The sequence below is a fragment of the Dipodomys spectabilis genome, unplaced genomic scaffold, assembly GCF_019054845.1.
Source record: "Dipodomys spectabilis isolate Male_0828 unplaced genomic scaffold, ASM1905484v1 ptg000526l, whole genome shotgun sequence".
Classification (NCBI taxonomy): Eukaryota; Metazoa; Chordata; class Mammalia; order Rodentia; family Heteromyidae; genus Dipodomys; species Dipodomys spectabilis.
The window spans coordinates 3,514,383-3,534,703 of NW_024871203.1; the positions used below are offsets into that span (position 1 = coordinate 3,514,383).

The 20,321-nt window shown below is 42.2% G+C and overlaps 2 protein-coding genes and 1 long non-coding RNA gene across 4 annotated transcripts in view; 1 reads left to right on the forward strand and 2 right to left on the reverse strand.

Annotated features, from left to right (window-relative positions):
• The window catches only part of Mbtps2 (membrane bound transcription factor peptidase, site 2), a 69,617-nt gene that overhangs the window by 18,914 nt on the left and 30,382 nt on the right, over positions 1-20,321 (reverse strand). For both annotated transcript variants that reach the window (XR_006145971.1, XM_042670180.1), the window contains exons 6-10: positions 13,143-13,261; positions 11,793-11,973; positions 4,911-5,005; positions 3,362-3,557; positions 626-701 (exon numbers count right to left, since the gene is read on the reverse strand). Coding sequence is in view for 1 of the 2 variants with exons in the window: in XM_042670180.1 (XP_042526114.1) it covers positions 626-701; positions 3,362-3,557; positions 4,911-5,005; positions 11,793-11,973; positions 13,143-13,261 (667 nt within the window). In the remaining variant the exon portion in view is untranslated. The remainder of the gene's footprint in view (positions 1-625; positions 702-3,361; positions 3,558-4,910; positions 5,006-11,792; positions 11,974-13,142; positions 13,262-20,321) is intronic.
• Positions 9,590-9,841, forward strand: LOC122099623. The gene is made up of 2 exons (XR_006145972.1): positions 9,590-9,662; positions 9,791-9,841. It is a non-coding gene; the product is annotated as an uncharacterized LOC122099623 (long non-coding RNA).
• Positions 15,180-17,153, reverse strand: Yy2 (YY2 transcription factor). The gene is made up of 2 exons (XM_042670163.1): positions 17,088-17,153; positions 15,180-16,970 (listed from the first exon to the last, which is right to left on the reverse strand). The coding sequence occupies exons 1-2, from the start codon at positions 17,151-17,153 to the stop codon at positions 15,954-15,956; spliced, it is 1,083 nt and encodes a 360-aa protein (XP_042526097.1). The 3' UTR covers positions 15,180-15,953.

A 20,321-nucleotide genomic window follows, 5' to 3' on the forward strand; every position in this document is an offset into this window, starting at 1 on the left:
TCTACCACTGAGCCGCCTTCCCAGCCCTAAAAGTCATCTTATACACATGGAAACATAACATACTAAAGACCACATAAAATTTTTGTCCTCTGAATTACTATTTCAGCAATAGAAACCAGTTTGATCTTCCTTAGGCATTCCTCCCTAAGACCAGGATGTTGGATTTACATATCCCCACTAATGTTATAAAGGTCAGGACTAAGAAGACCAAATCTGGCAGAATCGATTACCTGGCTAATAACAAACTCTTTTATCTGTTACAAACCTCCTGTTAATTCAATTCTCTTTTTATATTCTGAATTCCTCCGCTTCCACATCTGAACATTATTCCCTTCCTCATTAATCTTTCTTCTCTGACTTCTGCCCTTCCATATAAACCTGGTCTCTTTCAACTTCAAAATCTTTTTTTAAATTAAGTGATACTTATAGTAAAATTCATATTTGTAATGTTTTATATAAAGCAAATGTGATCAAGCTCCAAAACACACTTTCTTTTGCTTGTGTGGTACTGAGGAATCAAACCCAGGGTCTCATGCCTGCTAGGCGAACACTCTACCACTAAGCCCCATTCCCAATCCCCAAAACACACTTTTTAAATCTTTTTTTTTTAACACCAAAAGGATACTTGACAAATGTCTCCACAATCACTGGCAGATCTATGCTTAGAAAATTGAAACGTGGAATAAAACTGGTGATGCTCACTAAAAAAGGAAACAAAAGAAATTATGAATATTTTTCATAACCGATAACCAGAAGTACTCTGAAAAATTACCATATAGTACAATATTAGGCTAACCTATTAAATTGGCTGAGAACATCTTTTTAAAGCATATATAGCCAGACTATATTCCTCATATATAAAACCAATGAACAAAGAACAATGGCATTAAATGGCATGGGTGGCTCACACCTGTAATCTTAGCAACTTGGAAGGCTGTAATTTGAGGATTGTGATTTGAAGCCAGGCCAAATAGACAGATCCTAGACTCTTAACAAGAAAAAGCTGGAAGTGGAGGTGTGGCTCAAGTGGTAGAGTATCAATTTTGAGTGGAAATAGCTAAGAGATGGTACCTAGGCCTTGAGTTCAAGCCCCAGGACTGACAAATACACACAGAAAAAATTTTAAAAAGGCAGGATAAAAAATTAATATCCTAGTGTCATGGGGCTTGAACTCAGGGCCTGAGTGCTGTCCTTGAGCTCTTTTGCTGAAGGTTTGCACTCTACCACTTTGAGCCACAGCGCCACTTCCAGTTTTCTGGTGGTTAATTGGAGATAAAAGTCTCACAGACTTAGCTTCAAACCATGATCCTCATATCTCAGCTTCCTGCATAGGTATGATTACAGGTGTGAGCTACCAGCACCCAGCTCTACGATGTTTTCAGGTGAGAGTGAAATAAAGCTATCCACCAATTAGTACTATCAAGTACAGAGGCCTTAATATTGATTTTTGTCTAAAATAAATAAATAAATACACATTTCTGTATTACTCAAAGTAGGGTCATTTCTTCATATGTCATGACTGTATTTAATATTCACAGTCTAGAGTCAGTTAGTGTCAAACCAGTAAGAAAAATGAGTCCAATTGTTTCTCCATAGATGACTACAAAGCAATGAGAAAGCTTTTTAGAGTAATATAAAACTCATATCCATTAACTAATGGATGAATCAAGAAAATATAATCTGTCAAAGATGCCTTGAAAACATTATGCTACATGAAATATGATAATCATAAAAGATTCCACTTATATGAAATGCCCCAGAGAGGCACATTTATACAAACAGAAATTACATTAGTGATAGCCAAGGGCTACAGGGATTGGGGAAGCAATAGAAATTTAAAAATCATTGAATTGTACACTTTGAATGAGTGAATTGTATGGTAAACTATTAACAGAAAAAGTACCATAAGGATTCCTTCCTTCCTTCCTTGCCAGTACTTAATAATTCTACTTCTGGCTTTTTGCTAGGCAATTGGAGACAAGAGTCTCATGCGCTTTTTCTGTCTAGGCTGGTTTCAAATTGCCATCCTCAGATCTCAGCCTGGTGAACAGACACTATAATAGACGTAAGCCACTGGTGCCCAGCAACATAGGGAATGGAGAAGCTATTTTTTTAGTTTAATCATACAAAATCCATGTGTTATACATAAACTAGTCATATCACTATGTATCCTGGTTTTCTTGAGGGTATGCAGCTACTGCCACTCAATTGGAGAGCCCAGATGAATTTATGAACTGAGAACATCTGAGAGATCATCTATTTGTTTTGGGCATAAATAGTGGAGAAGGAAAAATGCATCACTTTCTTCAGGTAAGTTCTCTATCTTGCTTCATAAATTCAGGTTATTGTATGGTTAAATTTCACTAAAGCTTAAGCATTTTAGGACTGGGATGTAGGCAAGTGGCAAAGTACTTGCCTAGCAAGTGCAATGTCCTGGGTTTGATACCCAGTACCAAAAAAAAAAAAAAGGAAGCAAGGAAGCAAACTAGCAAAGTTGGGCACTGGTGGCTCAGGCCTATAATCCTAGCTACTCAGGAGGCTGAGATCTGAGGATCACAGTTCTAAGCCAGCCTAGAAGGGAAAGTTCATGAAATTCTCATCTCCAACTAACCAGAAAACCAGAAGTGGGCTGTGGCTCAAAGGGTACACATAGACTTTTGTAAAAAATGCTCAGGGACAAGTTCAAGCCCCATGACTCCCCCCAAAAAAGGAAAAAGAGAAGACAAAAACTATAGTTAAGGGGCTGGGAAGGTGGCTCAGTGGTAGAATACTTGCCTTCCATGCTTGATGCCCTGGGTTCGATTCCTCAGGACCACATAAGCAAAAAGGAAAAAGCCGGAAGTGGCACTGTGGCTCAAGTGGTAGCACGCTAGCCTTGAGCTGAAGAGCTGAGGGACAGTGCCCAGGCCCAGAGTTCAGGCCCCACGACCGGGCCCCCCCCCCCTAAAAAAATACAGTTAAATAAAAAAGCTTAAGCCCTTTAACAAGTGACCAAACTTATAATTAAAAAAAAAAATCAATGCAGGGATTTGCATTAAGTTTCTACCGAAGAAACTATTTATGGTTTGTGTGTGTGTGTGGATTCTGAGGCTTGAAATTATGGCCTGAGCACTGTTCCTGAGCTCTTTTGCTCAAGGCTAGCATTCTACCATGTGAGCCACAGTTTTAGTGTGGCTTTTTGGTGGTTGTTAATTGGAGATGAGAATTTCATGAACTTTCCCTTCCAGGCTGGCTGAGAAACTGTGATCCTCAGATCTCAGCCTCCTGGATAGCTAAGATCACAAGCGTGAGCCACAGGTGCCTGGCAATATACGTGATATTAATGTTTTTCTAAGGCTCTACCATACTATTTAATACTCACCAGTGTAGTGAAGATGTAATGGATGTCCTACATACAACATATCAATTTGGGGTGGGTGCTTCACTTTTATTAAGCGAGTATGAGTTTCTAAAGAAGGTATTATACAGAAACTTGAACTTGAACTTTTTTTACAATCTTTATTGCTTCTACAAACTTGGGTAGCTTCAACTGCTTTCCGAGCAGGTAGACATGTATGCTATAAATAAAAAAAAGTAGTCAATATTAAAAATGATTCATTTACTAACAAAAAACACAAGCTTCAATATTTTTTTTGTTTTTTGTTGTTTTTTGGGTCTGGTCGTGGGCCTGAACTCTGGGCCTGGGCGCTGTCGCTCAGCTCTTCAGCTCAAGGCTAGCGCTCTACCACTTGAGCCACAGTGCCACTTCTGACTTTTTTTTCTGCTTATGTGGTGCTGAGCAATCGAACCCAGGGTCTCATGCATGCAAGGCAAGCGCTCTACCACTGAGCTACCTTCCCAGCCCCTCAATATGTTTTTCATGTCATCTAGATAGTAGGAATAAAGTTCATAAAAAGGAAGTGTCATTTATGTGTATAGACTTACCTTCAAATATCGTACTCTGGTCATAGAAGATATTAGACCATTATAAATTTTTAAAGAATCTCAGAAAAAATATAACATCTGGAATTCAGAGATGTATATAAAATGACCAAATTAAATAGAGCCAATAGGAAAAATTTTCATAGATAACACTTAAGGTTTTTTTTTTTGGGTTGTGGGGCCTGAACTCTGGGCCTGGACCTTGTTCCTGAGCTCTTTATTTTATTTTATTATTTATTTATTTATTTATTTTTGCCAGTCATAGACCTGAACTCTGGGCCTGGGCGCTGTCCCTCACCTCTTCAGCTCAAGACCAGTGCTCTACCACTTGAGCCACAGCGCCACTTCTGGCTTTTTCTGTTTATGTGGTGCTGAGGAATCAAACCCAGGGCCTCATGCATGCAAGGCAAACACTCTACCACTGAGCCACCTTCCCAGCCCTCCCTGAGCTCTTTAGCTCAGGCTAGTGCTCTACCACATGAGCTACAGTGCCACTTTCGATTTTCTGTTGGTTAATTGGAGATAAGAATCTCAGGGACTTTCCTGACCAGGCTGGCTTTGAGCCATGATCCTCAGATCTCAGCCTCCTGAATAGCTAGGATTACAGGCATGAGCCCCTGGTGCCCAGCATGCTTTTTGACTTTTTATTTATTTATTTTTAGTTTTTATTGCTATACTGGTGATGTACAGAGTGGGGGTTATGGTCATATCTTTTTTTTTTTTTTTTTTTTACTTTTTTTTGGTTGGTCATGGAGCCTGAACTCTGGGCCTGGGCACTGTCCCTCAGCTCTTCAGATCAAGGCTAGTACTCTCCCACTTGAGCCACAGTGCCACTTCTGGCTTTTTCTGCTGATGTGGTGCTGAACAATGGAAGCCATGGCCTTATGCATGCAAGGCAAGCATCTACCGCCAAGCCACCTTCCTAGCCCCATTTTGTTTTTTACTTCTTTTGTAAAAATTAAATCAGACAGGCCTTGGGGACAACTTACCAAGCGCTTGTTAAAATTATTTCTGTAGGAAAAACACACGTCTGTGAGGCTATGATTATTACAGCATTCAGTGGAACCATCTAGTCGTTTGTATGCTAAAGAAAAACACAGTGCTGATTAGAATTACTTATGTACAAGGATTTTTTTTGTAGGTTGTGGGAATTGACGTTAGGTCCTGGGCGCTGTCCCCAAGCTTCTTTGTGCTCAAGGCTAGTGCTCTACCATTTGAGCCACAGCACCACTTCCCATTTTTTTTGCATGGTTAATTGGAGATAAGACTCTCATGGGACTTTTCTGCCTGGACTGGCTTTGAACCACAACACTCAGATCTTAGCCTCCTGAGTAGCTAGGATTACAGACATGAGCCATCAGCACTCAGTTCATACAAGTGTATTTATAGCAAACACTTAGCTTTTCTATGCCCTTACTATAACTTGAACTCTGGGATGAGATGCTGTCCCTTAGGTTTTTTGTTCAAGGTTACACTCTAAAATCAGAAAAACACCTCTGCCTCCAAGTTTTTGGTGGTTAATTGGAGATAGTCTTGCTAACTTTCTTGCCTTGGCTGGCTCAGAACAGTGATGCTCAGATCTCAGGCCCCCCAGTAGCTAGGTTTACAAGCGTGAGCCACCAATGCCTGGCACTATTGTGTGTGTGTGTGTGGTGTGTATGTTTGTGTGTATGCCTGTCAGGTGACTAGAACTCAGGGCCTGGACACTGTCTTTCCTGTCTGGGCTAGCTTTGAACTTCAATCCTCAGATCTTAGGCTCATGATTACCTAGGATTATAGCTGTGAGCCATTGATATGTGGATAATATTTAGTATTTTTTTGTGCTAGTACCGGGGCTCCAACTCAGAGCCTGGGCATTGTCCCTGAGCTTTTGTTTGCTTAAGGCTACTATTCTACCACATTAGCCATATCTCCACTTCTGGCTTTTTGTTGTTGTTGTTGTTAATTAGAGATAAGAGTCTCAGGGACTTTTCTGTCTGGAAAGGCTTCAAACCATGATCCTTAGACCTCAGTCTCATGAGTAGATAGGATTGTAAGTGTGAACCAATGGCGCCTAGAAATATTTAGCTTTTTTAAGACAAAAAAAAAAAAGTAGTTGGGTACCAGTCGCCAATGCTTGTAATCCTAGCTACTCAGGAGGCTGATATCTGAGGATTGTAGTTTGAAGCCAGCCTAGGCAGGAGTGTGCATGAGACTCTTATCTCCAATCATCACCAAAAAAATCTGGAAGTGAAGTTGTGGCTCAAGTGATAGGACAGTAGTCTTGACCCAAACACAACAACAACAAAAACACTTTAGGGACAGCACTTAGGCACTGAGTTTAAGCCCAGTACTGGCACACATTCACATAAAAGGAAAATGGCACATGTATATGAAAGGAGTTGTCTAATTCAGAGTTCAATTTGACAGCTGTTTGCTGTAGTTTAATTTCACACTCTGAAAGGAGATTCAATTAATTTGAAATCAAGAAACCACAGTGAGCTGGGCACCAGTGGCTCACACCTATAATCCTAGCTACTCAAGAGGCTGAGATCTGAGGATCACGGTTCAAAGCCAGCAGGAAAGTCCCTGAGATTTTTATCTCCAATTAACCACCAGAAAACTGGAAGTGGCGCTGTGGCTCATGTGGTAGTGTGCTAGCCTTGAGCTGAAGAGCTGAGGGACAATGCCCAGGCCCAGAGTTCAAGCCCCACAAACGACAAAAAAAAAAAAGGAAGAAACCACAGTGACTTTATGATGTATGCCTTCATAAATTTAACTCAACTTGGGATGGGAATGTGGCTTGCCTAGCATGCATGAAGCCCTGGTTCAATTCCTCAGTACCACATAAATAGAAAAAGCCAGAAGTAGCACTGTGGTTCAATGGTAGAGTGAAGACTTGAGCAAAAGAAGCTCAAGGACAGTGCCCAGGCTTTGAGTTCAAGCCCCAGGACTGGCAAAATAAATAAATAAATAAATAAATAAATTTAATTTAATTTATCCACGAAGCTGGCGTTTCAGGGTCTCAAAAGGTTTAGCAATAGTAACTCCAGTAACTCCTTTCTTAGTGAAAGAGATAGTGGAGAATGGTCTAATAGGAAAACTTTTGGAAGATGTTAGGTAGCTCTAGAGGCTAGAGAAATTGGAAAATATTTGAACATTAAAGAATATGGTTCCTAGCCAGGCATTGGTGGCGCATGCCTGTAATCTTAGCTACTCAGGAGGCTGCGATCTGAGGATCACAATTCAAAACTATCCCAGCAGGAAAGTCCATGAGACTCTTATCTTCAATAAACCACCAGAAAATCAGAAGTGGCACTGTGGCTCAAGTGGTAGAGCACTAGCCTTGAGCTGAAGAGCTGAGGGACAGCACCCAGGCCCAGAGTTCAAGCCCCACAACCAACAAAAAAAGAAAAAGTATATAGTTCTCATGGGGCACCAGTGGCTCACGCCTGTAATTCTAGCTATTCAGGAAGATGAGGCCTGAGATCATGATTTGAAGCCAGTCTGGGCAGCAAAGTTCATGAGACATTTATCTCCAATAAACCACCAAAAAAGTTGGAAGTTGGGGTGCCAGTGGCTCACACTTGTATTCTTAGCTACTCAGAAAGCTGAGGTCGGAGGACTGTGGTTCAAAGCCAGCCCGGGAAGGAATCTGTGAGATTCTTATCTCCAATTAACCACTAGAAAACCAGAAGTGGAGCTGTGGCTCAAAGTGGTAGAGCACTAGACTTGAGCAAAAAAGCTCAAAGACAGTGCCCAGGCTCTGAGTTTAAGCCCCACAACCAACCTGACAACCATATATATACACAAATATGTATATGTGTGTGTGTGTATGTGTATGGATACACACACACATGTGTGGTTCCATTGGCTCACAACTGTAATCCTAGCTATTTAGGAGGCTGAGATCTGAGGATCATAGTTAGAAGCCAGCCTGAGAAGGAAAGTCCTTAAGACTTTTTTTTTAAAGGAGAGTATTATTATTAACTTCAGAAGGATAAGAAGCTGCATAAAAAGGATATTTTCTCATTGTTATTATCTCTAATATAAAGGCCCCAGGCTCTGACCACAGGAAGCAATCATTTCAAGTAATAACAGTAGCACCTATCATTTATTGAATACTGTGTTCTAAACACTATGCTCAGGTATTTTCTTATTTATCTGAATTCAAAATTCTAAAAATTTATTTACAAATACCTATCGATAGGCATTATTTTTGTGCCAGTCTTGGGGACTGAACTCTGGGCCTGGGCCCTGTCCCTGATTCTTTTTGCTCAAGGCTAGCACTCTACCACTTGAGCCAGAGCTACTTCCGGCTTTTTCTGTGTATGTGGTACTAAGGAATTGAACCCAGAGCTTCATGCATGCTAGGCAAGTACTCTACCACTAAGCCACATTCCCAGCAGGATTTTTTTTTAATTTAATTAATTAATTAATTAATTTTGACAGTCATGGGGCTTGAACTCTGGGCCTGGGCCCTGTCCTTCAGCTCTTCAGCTCAAGGCTAGCGCTCTACCACTTGAGTCACAGCTCCACTTCCCATTTTCTAGAGATAAGAGTCTTATGGACCTGCCCAGGTTGGTTTTAAACTGTGATCCTCAGATCTCAGCCTCCAGAGTAGCTAGGATTACAGGCGTGAGCTACCAGTGCCTGACCTATTTTATTTTATTTTTTTTTAATGATGGCACAATGTGGCTCATGATGGTAATCCCACCTACTAAAGAAGCATAAATAAGAAGAATCCTTTTTTTGGGGGGGGTGGCGAGGGCAGTTCTGGCGCTTGAACTCAGGACCTGGGCACTGTTTCTGAGCTTTTTGGCTCAAGAATAGCACTCTACCACTTGAGCCACAGCACCAATTCTGGCTTTTTCTGTTTATGTGGTACTGAGGAATCGAACCCAAGGCTTCATGCATGCTAGGCTAGCACTCTACCACTTGAGCCACAGCACCACTTCTGGCTTTTTCTGTTTATATGGTACTGAGGAATCGAGCCCAAGGCTTCATGCAAGCTAGGCAAGCACTCTACCACTAAGCCACCTTCCCAGCCCCAAGAAGAATCTTTTTTTTTTTTTTTTTTGTCGGTTGTGGGGCCTGAACTCTGGGCCTGGGCACTGTCCCTCAGCTCTTCAGATCAGGGCGAGCACTCAACCACTTGAGCCACAGTGCCACTTCTGGCTTTTTCGGCTTATATGGTGCTGAGGAATCCAACCCAGGGCCTCATACGTGCAAGGCAAGCAGTCTACCACTGAGCCACCTCAGGAGAATCTTGATTTTAGGCCAGCTCTGGCAAGAAGTTAGAGTCCAGCCCCTGAATATAAGCCAGGTGTGGTAGTTTACACCTGTAATCCCAGATATGCAGGAAGCATAGGAAAAAGGACTATGTTCAAGGGTAGTCCATGGAAAAACTTCAAAACTCTATCTGAAAAAAATAACTAAAGCCAAAAGGATGTGGGCATGTCTCAACTAGTAGAGTACTTACATAGCAAGTGCAAGGCCCTGAGTTCTAAACCTCAATATAACAAGAAAAAAATTAATGATCAGAAAAGTAAAATAGGAGTTAGGCAAGTTGGTGTACACCTGTACTCCTAGCAATTGGGAGGCTGAGGCAGAAGACTCTAATAATTAAAGTAAGCCAGGACCACACAGTGAGACCCTTAATACATGCTCAATCTCCATGAGTCCATGGCTGGAATGACATCACATGCAAGAAACAACTTTAATATGAGCTCTAGCACATTTGTATTTCCTCATTCATGCAGGTGAAGTATTTGTTTTACTTTATTTCATTTTTATTTTTGTCAGTTGTGGAGCTTGAACTCAGGGCCTGGGTGCTTTTTCACTCAAGGTTAGCGCTCTACTGCTTTAAGCCAGAGTGCCACTTCCCCAGGTGAAGTATTAAGAACTGAATTTATCAAGTATAATTCAGAGACATTCAGTGTAAAGACTATTGATAGCTTCTAGCATTTCACCTGTAATTCCAGCACTCAGGAGGCTGAAGCAGGAAGATCTCAAGTCAAGGCTAGTTTCAACCATTTTGCTTTCCTAAGCTGAATTAAAGTAGCCAGGACTTCCCCAAAGAGAAATCTGAGCAAGGTCACTCTAGCCAAAAGGCCAAAAATGGTAACTCACAGGCAGTGGGGGTAGGAACCAGACCAAGGCTGTCAGTTTCTATGGGCTGGCTCTTCTCAGAGGGGATTTCCCCAGGGGCCCAGGGTAGGGGAACTGAGATGGTGGGGTAGGTGAAGGGAAAGAGGCCTGTGAAGGAGTTGGGAGACACAAAGAATAGAGGGGGGAAAACCCAGAAAGGGAGAAAAGGGGAAGGGAGGAAAAAATCAGAAGGGAAACAGAGGCCCAGAGGTACCCCCACCAAGATTCTTATTCCAATTAACCACCTAAAAAACAGGAAGCGGAACTGTGGCTTAAAGTGGTAGAGTGCTAGCCTTGAGCAAAAAAAAGCTCAGTGACAGTGCCCTGGCCCTAATTTCAAGCCCCTAGACTGACACAAAAATTAAAAAAAAAGAAATAAAAGAAAGCCAAGTTGGTGCTGGTGGCTCACACCTGTAATCCTTGCTACTCAGGAGGTTGAGATCTGAAGATAGCAGTTCAAAGCCAGACCTTGGGACTCTTACCTCCAATTAACCACTAGAAAATCTAGAAGTGGAGCTGTAGCCCAAGTGGTAGAGTGCTAGTCTTGAGCCTAAGAAGCTCAGAGACAGTGCTTAGGTCCTGATTTCAAGTCCCAGGACTGGTACACACCCACAAAAGAACAATATATAGTAAAGAAAATACACATATTAATATCCAGCATGCCAAGGGGAATATTAGTTTGTAACAATTTATTTTACTGATTTATTTATTTATTATTATTTTTGTCAGTCATGGAGGCTGAACTCTGGGCCTGGGCACTGTCCCTCAGCTCTTCAGCTCAAGGCTAGCGCCCTACCACTTGAGCCACAATGCCACTTCCGGCTTTTTCTGCTTATGTGGTGCTGAGGAATTGAACACAGGGCCTCATGCATGTGAGGCAAGCACTCTACCACTGAGTTACCTTCCCAGCCCCTACTGATTTATTTTAAAAATTAGAATGAGCCAGGTTCCCATGACTCACACCTGTACATCTAGCTACTTAGGAGGTTGTGATCTGAAAGGATCACAATTCAAAGCCAGCTCTGGACAGGAAAGTCAATGAGGCTTTTATCTCCAATTAACCACCAAAAAGGTGGAAATGGATCTGTGGCTCAAAGTATAGAGTGCAAGCTCAGAAACAGTGATCAGATCTTGAGTTCAAGCCCCACCCAGGACCAAGTAAAAAACAAAAACAAAACAAAAGATAGAATAAGCCAGGTGCTAGTGGCTCATCCCTGCAAGCCTAGCTACTCAGGAGGCTGCCCAGGAAGAAAAAAGTCCATGAGGCCCCTTTTTTCCAATTAAACACCAAAATGCCACAAATAGTAGAGCAGGAAAGAGCTCATGAACAGTGCCCAGGCCCTGAGTTCAAGTCGGAGTATCCGCACCAACCAAAGGAAAACAGAAAGAGAGAGAACAAGAAAGAGACAGAGTGCATGTGCGAGCCAGGTTCTGATGCCTCATACTTGTAATCCTAGCTACTCAGGAGGTTGAAAGATGGGGCTCAAAATTCAAAGCCAGCCCAGGCAGACAAATGCTAGAGTTCATATCCAATTAACCAGCAAAAAGCCAGAAGTGGAGGCATGGCTCAAGTGGTAAAGCACTAACCCTGAGTGAAAAAGCTCAGCAAGAGTGAGAGGCCCCAAGGTACAGCCCCGCAATTGTCACAAATTTAAAAAAGAATGAAATAAATCGATAGATATGGTCTAAGGGTTAGTAACTGCAAAGTTCTGGTGTTGGACGCATTTTACTAATATACGTACCTCTGACTGGGAAGCTTAACTGTTGTAAAGTTGATGCGCTTATGCAGTAACCAATTTGGGGCTCATAGGCAATGGTATCCAGACATTCATTCCAGTCTTGCACATTAGTAACAGGACAGTCCTGTAAATGAGTGACAAGGTCTCCCACAAAAAGGCCTCGGGGTCCAATGGCAGGTGAATCCTTGGAAAGATGGCAAAACCAAATCAGACAATATATAAAGATAAGTTATCCCAGCCCCAGAATTCAAGCCCCACAACCAACAAAAAGAAAAAGAAAAAAAAGATAAATTGATTAATCTAAGCAAACAATATAAACGGAGCTATTTCAATAGAATATTTTGCATACTGTATAAAACAATTTACCTTTGAATTTAAGATCTATGTATCTAGACAATTAACAAAATAAAAAATCTAATAAATCATCTAAGAGTGAAACATTTTTCCAGTTTAAAAACATAAATCCAGCTGGGGCTGGATGCTGGTGGCTCATGTCTATAACACTAGCTACTCAGGAGGTTGAGATCTGAGATTTACAGTTCAAAGCCAGCCTGGGCAGAAGACTTATCTCTAATTAACTGGAAGTGGAGCTGTGGTTCAAGTGGTTGGGTGCTAGACTTTAGAAAAAAAAAAGAGAGACAGCACCCAGGGCCTGAGTTCAAGCCCCAGGACTGGCAGAGAAAAAGAAAAAAAAAACCTAGTTGGAAGCCAGGCAATGGTGGCTCACTCCTGTAATCCTAGCTATTTAGGAGGCTGAGATCTGAGGATTATGGTTCAAAGTCAGCATGGACAGGAAAGTCTATGAGACACTTCTTTCTTTTTGTTGTGAGACCAGAACTGGAACTCAGTACCTGATGCTTTATTTATTACTCAACCCAGTCATGCCTCCAATCCCAATAAGACTGTTGTTTCCAATTAACCAGCAAAAAAAAAAATCTGAAAGCGGAGCTGTGGCTCAAGTGGCAGAGCACTAGCCTTGAGTAAAAAACTTCAGGTACTGCACTCATACCTTGAATTCAAGCCCCAGGACTGGCATACACACACACAATCCAGCTGATTGCAATGGCTCATGCTTGTATTCTTAACTATTTACAAGGCTGAGATGTCAGGAACCCTGTACAAAGACAGCCTAGATAGAAGAATCTATCTCCAGTTAATTAGCAAAAAGCCTTAATTGGAGGCCTGGCTCAAGTGTTAGAGTTCCAGCTATGAGCAAATAAGCCCAGCAAGAGTCAAAGGGGCTGAGTTTAAGCACAAGTACTAACACCAAAAAAAAAAAAGAAGACATAACATTGTTAAGTATTATATCACAACATCTGGTGAAAAATGCCCCACGAGAGATCCATTATTTACCTCAGCAACTTCTGTGATAAGCACTCCCACTCCAGTGTAGTAAAAAGGCAAGAGAATTACTGGGAGGAGGACAAGAGCTAAAATACCCAGGAGGGCAAGGACGAAATTATGCCAGATACCTGCAAAGAGACAAAAGCATTAGTAAGTTCATCAAGAGCAAGAATGATATAGGTAGCCAGATTTATAACACACATACATTCTGAGAATTAATAAAGTGATGAGAAGCTGTGAAGCAGAGTACTAACAAATACAGTAGGCAGATACTCTGTTAGAGGCTGCCTTCCTGTCAGGTATTAAAATCTTAATCTGATTTAGATTAACCAGCAAAATGCTGGAGCTGGAGCGATGGCTTAAGTGGTAGAATATCAGCTGTGAGTGAAAAACAGAGAGAGCTCAAGGTGTGAAGTTCAAGTCCAAGTACTGGCATTAAAAAAAAGAAGAAGAAGAAAAATCAAAACCCTATCTCAACTTTCAAACATTTTTCAGGTCACCAGAAGACATAGCAGGTACATAAAAGCTCATATTATTCCTAGAATCACCCACAATAGTGCCCTATAGCTTATTATAAATATAAATTTCTCGAGTCCATAATATTTTTAATGTACCCAACGAACTTCTTGACTCTGGCAGAGGCTTCTGTGATCGGCAAGGCCACAAGTTCACCATTTAACAGTAAAAAAATGGGAATAACGGTAGTCGTGATGGTAGCTGTGCGATGGTACCCTAGGGAGGCTGTGTCTCCAATTCGGCCCCTCCCAAAGACCTCTATGGTGTCTTCATTTCCAGCTGTGCCAGTCTGTTTTATCTATCACAATCGAATCTAACTGACAAGCCCTGCCTCTTATAGTAGGCCTTCATCCACTTGCTCAAGGTGAGTCTCTCTATCTTGAACTACGCCACAGGACACCCCCGCCCCTCCCCCACCTTCCGGTTGCTGTGGCTTTTATCCGTTTTTTAATCCCTCCTCAGATATGGCTGCCAGCTTTGGTGGTGGCAGGGAGACGCACAGCTTTGGCAGCAGGAACAAACGGTGGGAATAAGCGGCGAAAACAAGCGACGGGAATAAGTGGCGGGAATAAGCGGCGCCTGATCGCTGGAATCACACTCTCGCTCCTCTATCCCACCGCCCCACGTCCATTTCTTTTTGGACTGTGTCACTCCTTCCCTCACTCTCTCCCAGGCCCCACCAACATGCTGAGCAGGAAAGTCTGTGAGACTCTTTTTTTTGGAGTGGGGTGGGGAAGGGGCTGGTTCTGGGCTTGAACTCAGGACCTTGGCACTGTTCCTGAGCTTTTTTACTCAAGGCTAGTGCACTACCACTTGAGCCACAGCTCCACTTCTAGTTTTTTTTTGGTGGTTAATTGGAGATGAAGAGTTATCAAAGACTTTCCTGCCTGGGATGGTATGAACCATAATCAGATCTCAGCCTCCTGCATAACAAGAATTAAAGGAGTGAGCCACCAGCATGTGGCTTCTGGCTTAATTGGCATTTTAAGCCTATTTTTAAGCCAGGTTGACAGTGGCATGGGCCAGTAGCCCTAGCTATTGAGAAAGCTGAGATCTGAGGCTCTTAGTTCAAAGCCAGTTCAGGCAGGAAAAAGCCATGAAACTTTTACCTCCAATTAACCACCAAAAAAGCCAGAAGTAGAGCTGTGAGTGCTAGTGTGCTAGCCTTGAGGACAAAAGCTCAGGGATAGTGCCCAGGCTCTTAAATTTAAGCTCCAGGATCAGCACAGAAGAGGAGGCATGTAAGAGTGTAAGGTCCAGAGTACAAGTCCTAGTAATAACACATTTTTTCAAAGATACTCTTCTTCTTGAGCTATACCTCGTCCTTTCTGCTTTTTTTTGTGTGCCAGTGGTAGATGTCAAGAGCCACCAAGTACCCAGTTCCCTTTATGTTTTAAAATTTTTAATTTTTTCCCATTCCTCTATTTTTAGTAATGATATATACATATATTTATATATACATACATGCAGGCCAGTTGTTTTTAGAACTGTTTTATTTTATTTTTCTGTTACACAAGATGTATGTTTACATATAAGGTATCCACTAATAAAGAGAAAAATTATACTAACCACTACTTCAGTCAAACAAATTACACTCAAAAGCACCTAATTAATATTGAAAAAAAAAACCCAAAGTGACTGCCAGGTCTGAACTCACTGATGACATTACTGTGTTTCTCTGTATAGCTAAAATTTATAAAAAAATATGCTCAATTCAAGGAAGATAACCAATACTAAGATCGTAAAAAAACCCATACACCTTTTTTATAGTAGCAGAAAAATATCTATAAAACATTTTTTTACAGCAAACTTTTAAAACCAAAGTTGTCAACTTCTAGAAAAGACACACATAGTTGTAAAAGCGTAACATGAACACTTAAAATACAAATTAAAAAAAGTATAAACAAACTAAGTGCTATTGGTACTTATATAAAAAGTCCAGATTTTAACCAGTTCTCTAATCAGGCCTTTTGGATGTACGGTTCACAAATTAGTCTATTGAAACCAAAGTTCCTAGAAACTCTACCACCAAAAAAGATGAAGTCGTTTTTAACCAGTTCTTCAATCAGGCGACTGTCTTTTTTTGATGTGACATCCACAAATTAGTCTATTGAAACCAAAATTCTCAGAAATACCATCACTAAACAAGACGAACAGTCTCTCAGTAACATCCCGTACAAACGCTCCTTTTGGAAACTTACTACTTCTATCCCAAACAAATGCTGACCAGCAGCTAACGGAAAATTCATTTTCAAACTTTGGGGCATGTAGAAAGAAGGAACATTTCTGTCCCTTCTCTCATCTTCAGTGGTTGTGCATATTTTTGGTGTGGGTTAGGATGTGCGACTTCAGGTTGGTAGATTGGGCAAACTTCTTGTTGCATGTATCGAAGGGGCATGCGAAGGGCCGGTCTCCAGTGTGGATGCGGACATGGGTGCGCAGGTTGAAATCAAGCGAGAAGCGCTTGCCGCAGCCTTCAAAGATGCACTGGTAAGGCTTCTCACCAGTGTGGACTAGCTGGTGGCGCTTCAGCTTGGAGCTCTCCACAAAGGCCTTGCCGCACTCAGCACACATATGCACTCTGGGCCCGTGGATATGTAGGTGCTTCTTCATAGCCGCAGTATCCTTGAACATCTTCGCGCAGCCCGGATGAGCACATGGGGTGGTTCTCGGCCCATCTTCTTTGAGTTTCTTCTGCTTCATGCTAGTAAATTCGGCAAGTTGCTTGGGATCGGAGAGGTCAACACCAGGTATGCCCCCAGGAGGGAATTTCTTCCCCATCAAATATTCGGAGTAATCGGGAGGCGAACTTTCTGCTTCTTTGGGGCTCTCAGGCTCACTTTTCTCACTGGTAGCCCACATAGCGATGGAGAACTCACCCTCCAGGTTTGGGAACTGCACCTGCTCCTGCAGCCCCAGGTCGGCACAGCTGATGCCATCACTGACCTGGCTGCTGGTGCCTTCTTCGGTCTGGTTGCTCTCCTTTTGGCCGTGGTAGCTATTACCACTGAGCTCCTCATTATCTTGGTGCTCATAACTGAAGCCAAGATCCTGGTAGGCATCACACACATAGCCGGGATTGTTGTCGTTGCCCTCATAGCTGGGTCCGTATGCGACGGACTCCATTGAAGCTGCGAGGGCGGCCAGGGTCTGCTCGAAGTCGTCATCAATATCAGGGCATGGAATGGGTACCTGGTCGAAGATCTCATGGATGGTGGGTACGCACTCGGAATCGTGGCAGGTCACCACTTCCTCTCGGGTCTGCACCACGATCACTTCCTGGTCATGGTCTCCGTGGCTGAGGCTGCCAATACCTAACGGCTGCAGAGCAATGAGAGGGGAGTCGTAATGACCACCGTGAGCCCAATCACCACTGAGATCCTGGTAGACAGTCAGAGCCCCCTCAGGCAGACCCTCTACCGCGCCTCCTCCGCCTACCTCGAGAATATCGGCCGGAAATTCCGCGTTTTCTGTGGTAATATAGATAATGTTTTCTGACGCCATGGCTGAAGTCTTTGTAGCGAATTTGCCACCGGGCTACTCGTCAGTGAAGAAATTCACCTCCAGAGAAGCGCGTAAGCAGTCTACAAACGGAAAAAGCCACTTTCGGAAGAGCGGGTTTGAAACTGCGTCACCCTCACCGAAAGAAGCGGAAAAAGCAAGTGCTTCTGGGAGCAAACGTACACGTGACGGCGTAACGTCACCATGTGATCACGTTACGTCGCCATTTCAGACCCCGCCCACCACGTCGCGCAGTTGTGGCAGGCCCCGCCCACTAAGTGTACAGCCTGTACACAATAGCCACTTCCGACCTCACCCAGCAAACGGGCACTTGACTTGGGCACTCAGTGCGCATACTCCGTTCGCATATCCGCAGCTACCCACCACAGTGTTATGCATCAGTGTGTACTTGCAACTAGGCATTCCTGCAGCCAGTCCAACGGCTATAGTTAGATGGATATTAATTTCACAATGAGGTTCTTTTTTTCTTTCTTTTTGTCGGTCAGGGGGCACAATGAGGTTCTTTACCACATTTTTCGACATTTTATTTCTGTATTTCATCTTAAGTGCCACTCCCAACGTTCGCCCCTCCCCCCCATGAGCTGTGAAGTTTATAACAGTGTCTGTGAATAACGGAAAACCTTTTCCCCTGCTAAATAGTTTTATGTGTGTGTGGGTGTGTGTGTGGGGGGGGCTGGGGGTTGAACTCAGGACTTCCTTTACACGATGCAAGCATTCCACCAGTGCCTATACTTCCAGTATACTTTATTTCCTTTTATTTAGTTTCACGGATCTATATTCATAAGCCAACACTTAATATCAGTGATAGTTAAGAGATTGCTAGATTGCAAGATAGTGATCATTAAGTCTAAATATTAAGCTATTACCACGACAGGGTAGTAATTTAAAAAAAATATTGCCTTAATACCATGTTAGATGAGGAAATGTTTCCCTAAAAGACAAACATTCCCCACATTCAAAGTGAGTTTCTAATGATGAACTATCCTTGCATTCTTGAAATATACCATGTAAATGTAGTTTTTTTCTGTTTCTCCAAAAATAGATGTATCATTAATAGATGTATCATTGTTATCTTGGCTAAAATTGTTAGTTTTTAATGTTTATAAAGCTAGCTACTTGGGAGGCTGAGAGTGGGAGGATAGCAGTTTGAGGACATCCTTGATAGAAAAATTCTCAAGATGACTTCTCAATGAAGAGTTAGGAAGTGGAATATGCCTACTGTCCAAAGCAGGAGGGGAATCCCAGCATAGGCAGATCCCGGTTAGAGGCACCCCAGAAGAGATACCCTATCTCAAAACTAATTAGTAGATTCCAGGCACCAGTATCCCACAAGTATAATTTTAGATATTCAGGAGGTTGAGATTTGAGAATTGTGGTTTAGAGCCAGCCTGGGCAAATACTCCAGACTCTTATTTCTAATTAACCAGAAAAAAGCTAGAATTGGAGTGGGAGTGTACCATTGTGAATGAAAAAATGGAACAAGAATAAGGCCTGAAGTTAAAACCCCAGAACTTGCCCCAAAACAAGCAAAACAAACAAAAGCAAAAAATACCAAATCAAAGCAACACACACACACACACACACACACACACACACGACTGCCTCAGAGGTAAGAGTCCTGACTAGCAAACTTGAGGCCCAGAGTTCAAACGTTAGTACTCTCTCTACCTCTAAATGTTAGTTTTCACTGGAATGGCACATGCCTATAATCCTAGCACTAGGGAGCTAAAGCAGGACACAATCAAGAGTTCAAAGCTAGCCTAGGCTAAAAAACCCCTCAAATTCCTTCTTCCTGTAATTTGGGAAGTATATGTGAAATAACGTATTAGATATAAAAAGATTTTTTTTTTTGCAGACATGGGGCTTGAACTCTAGGCCTGGGTGCTGCTCCTGAACTCTTCAGCTCAAGGCTAGCACTCTACCACTTAAGTCACATTTGCCACTTCTAATTTTCTGGTGGTTATTTGGATAAGAGTCTCATGGACTTTCCTGCCTAGGCTGTTTTTGAACCATGATCCTCAAACCTCAGCCTTCTGAGTAGCTAGGATTACAGGAATGAGTCACTGGCACCCAGCTTAAAAAGATTTTTCATTCAAGATTTTAGAGAATTCTACCTATGTAACTTTCAGGGCATCCCTCATCAACTCTCTTAGATTTCCCCCCTTGTAATTATTGGGCTGTTTAGATTTTGTTTTCAATCTACCCACTCTGGAATTAATTAATGAACAAAGAACATTTAAATATTTTCATTTTATTTATTTCACTGGTTATTCTCTAATACGACTGGTAATTCTGTATATAGATGCTTTTTGTTATTATTTAACCTTTTATTTGTGGGGGGGAGGGTGGTCCTAGGGCTTGAACTCAGGGGCTGGTGCTGTCCCTGAGCTGCTTTTGCTCAAGGCTAGCTAGTGCTCTACCACTTGATCCACAGTGCCACTTCTGGCCTTTTCTGAGTAGTTTATTACGGTAAGAGTCTCATGGACTTTCCTGCTCAGGCTGGCTTCAAACCCAGATCCTCAGATCTTAACATCCAGAATAGCTAGGATTACAGGTGTGAGCTACAAGCACCCAGCTGTGTAATCTTTTTTTTCCTTTAAAGAACTCTAGGATTTCACAGTTCTATTTTCTGTCTATATCCTTACTAATTACTTCATCATTTTGCCTATATATATATATATATATATATATATATATATATAGTTTTTGCTAGTCCTGGGGCTTGAACTCAGGGTCTGGGCACTGTTCCTGAGCTTCTTTTGCTCAAGGCTAGCACTCTACCACGTGAGCCATAGCACCACTTCTGGCTTTTTCTGTGTATGTGGTATGGAGGAATCGAACCCAGGGCTTCATACATGCGAGGCAAGCACTGCCACTAAGCCACTTTCCCAGCCCTTGCCTATATTCTCATAAATTGTGTGTGTCTATGATTGTGTTTGTGTGTGTCACTACCGGTTCTTGAATTCTGAGCCTCAAGCTTTCACTTGGTTCTTTGACTCAAGGCTGGTTTTCTACCACTTAAGCCACACTCCTCTTCTAGTTTTTTGATAGTTAACTTCATATGAGAATTTCTTGGATTTTTCTACTTGGGCAGACTTAAAAACCAGGATCCTCAGATCTCAGCCTCCTGAATGTATAGGATTACAGGTG

Excerpts from the sequence above, each read along its gene's own strand:
- Yy2 (XM_042670163.1), bottom strand. The coding sequence starts at position 17,153 with ATGGCGTCAGAAAACATTATCTATATTACCACAGAAAACGCGGAATTT. Across the intron at positions 16,971-17,087 it reads TTCCGGCCGATATTCTCGAG|CCGTTAGGTATTGGCAGCCT; the intron begins GTAGGCGGAGGA and ends ATTGCTCTGCAG.